Source organism: Pelophylax lessonae (genome assembly GCF_965119305.1).
Source record: "Pelophylax lessonae genome assembly, chromosome: 1".
NCBI lineage: Eukaryota > Metazoa > Chordata > Amphibia > Anura > Ranidae > Pelophylax > Pelophylax lessonae.
This window is the reverse complement of record NC_138768.1, coordinates 234,608,059-234,610,065: the sequence shown is the minus strand read 5'-3', so window position 1 is coordinate 234,610,065 and position 2,007 is coordinate 234,608,059. Positions and strand designations below refer to the sequence as shown.

General features: G+C 38.6%; 1 protein-coding gene across 1 annotated transcript; it reads right to left on the bottom strand.

The window, feature by feature from the left end:
- Positions 1–395: 395 nt before the first annotated feature.
- On the bottom strand, positions 396–1,412 carry LOC309544757 (hydroxycarboxylic acid receptor 2-like; the record flags this gene model as incomplete). The annotated part of the gene is made up of 1 exon (XM_082243738.1): positions 396–1,412. The coding sequence occupies one exon, from the start codon at positions 1,410–1,412 to the stop codon at positions 396–398; it is 1,017 nt and encodes a 338-aa protein (XP_082099864.1).
- Between the last annotated feature and the right edge of the window lie 595 nt (positions 1,413–2,007).

Sequence of the window (2,007 nt, the reverse complement as noted above, 5' to 3'; positions counted from 1 at the left end):
ATGGTAAGAAGACATATTTTGGGCATATTTTAGGTTCTAGTGGCAAGGTGACCTGGTAAGCAAAGGATGCGCAAATCTTTAATTAAAATTTTAGGGGAAACAACAAACAGCAATTAATCAGCATTATAGATAAAAAAAAATAATAAGCATAGCACAGAATTTGTGATAAAAGAGAACAGGGTAATAACATTTAAATGCAAAAAGGGTTATCATGTTAGAAGCATTATAATAATTAATCCTCTGCATTTAGCAACTGTGTGGGAAGAAGTTAATCTAGAAAGGAGCATGAAGACAAAGTAGCTTTCTGAACACAAAGCATTGCGGACAATTTATGTATGCATAGTACAGTATGTGACTTAATAATTACTATATCTATAAGTTGGCCATGTGTGCTACTAGAGAATATTGTTGCTTGGAGTCATGCTGGTGTTATTATTGTTTGGTTTTGCTTCTGTTTCTGACTCTGCTTGGCTTGAGCATTGCAAAATTTTTAAATAGAATTTTCTGAGTGAAGGATTAGAAAAATAATAAACCAAAGGATTACACATACTATTTATGTACGTGAGGCAAATCGTAATGTAGAATGCATTAGTAATGGTTCTGTAGACACTGCATTTATTTCTTTCTGAAGAAGCATGGATCCTTAAGACTTCAATCCTGGTTGACACACTTGGCAAGTAACATATGAAGAACACCATCCCAACCAGCATGATACATTTCACAGCTTTCCTAATTTTTACATTTTTGTCCAAGTTTCGTTGTCTGAGCCTCCAGATAATACAACCAGTACAGAAAAGGACAATGCAGAGTGGCAGAAAAAAATTAAAGATGAAGCGAAGATCATGCCACTGTGAGGCTGCAGGACACACCATAAAGCTGTCACAGTATGCTTTTGTTGACATGTCCCCTCCAGTATGTACTTTAGTGAGAATGGACGCAGTCATTAATATGGTAACAAGCCAAACAGCACAGGCAATGACAGCAGCAAGCTTAGTTGGTATAAAGTTGATTTTACTATAAGGATAAATAACTCGAATATACCGATCAGTAGCTACTAGAGTTAAAAAGAAGATGCTTCCTGTTCTGTTCATAGCAAGCATGAAAAGCATCAGCCGACATGGGATATCTCCATAGATCCAGGTCATGTTCCTCCAGTAATAGTCGGTCCTAAAGGGTAGGCAAATCATGAGCAGGAAATCTGCTACTGACAGGTTGAAGAGATAGACCGTACTAGACTTCCATTCCTTAATATGAAAGCAAAAGGCCCACAAGGCAAAGCCATTCAGTACTGTCCCAAACACAAAGATTATGATCAGAACTGAAGGAAGTATGTTGGAGAGAAGAGGTTCCTCAAATGTGCAGCAAGTGCAGTTGCTACTGTTTTGGCAGCCTTCAATTTCATGTTCCAGCATTGTCTAGGCTTTCTTGCTTGCTCAAAGAGTTTCAATATCTGATGTCTTCCCTGCACAGATAAGAGTAAGGAAGATAAACACAGAATAACTAAAGACTGACTGCAGCTAGGAGCTAGGAGTTTTTGATATGAAGGATACCGGTAACCTAATGTAGAGGACGAGGATTTGGTAGGGTCCCAACTCTCTCAGTATATAGCGGCAGGAGATGAGCTTATTCAACTTAAGTATCTGCATAGGATCTTTTACCCCCCTGCTTGACTTTAATAAATGGGGAAAGCCCAACCGCCTGAGTGTCATAGATGCTATGTAGCTCCCAGCGATTTCTTTTCACATGGTTTGGGACTGTTTAAGGGAATGCAATTTTTGGAGTGAAGTTTGTTCATTAGTTGAGCAGAAATTGGCCTTACGTAATATCTGCACTCCGGCTATTGAGTGATTTTGATGAGGAGGATCTCAGAGAATTGCAAAAGCCTCTACTTAGGATCCTGTTCTTCTTCGCTAAAAAGGCCTTTGCACTATACTGGAAGAAACCAGATCCTCCTAGCCTACAGGTTTAGATTGATCTCATTAACAAAGCATTGCCAATGTATAAAAT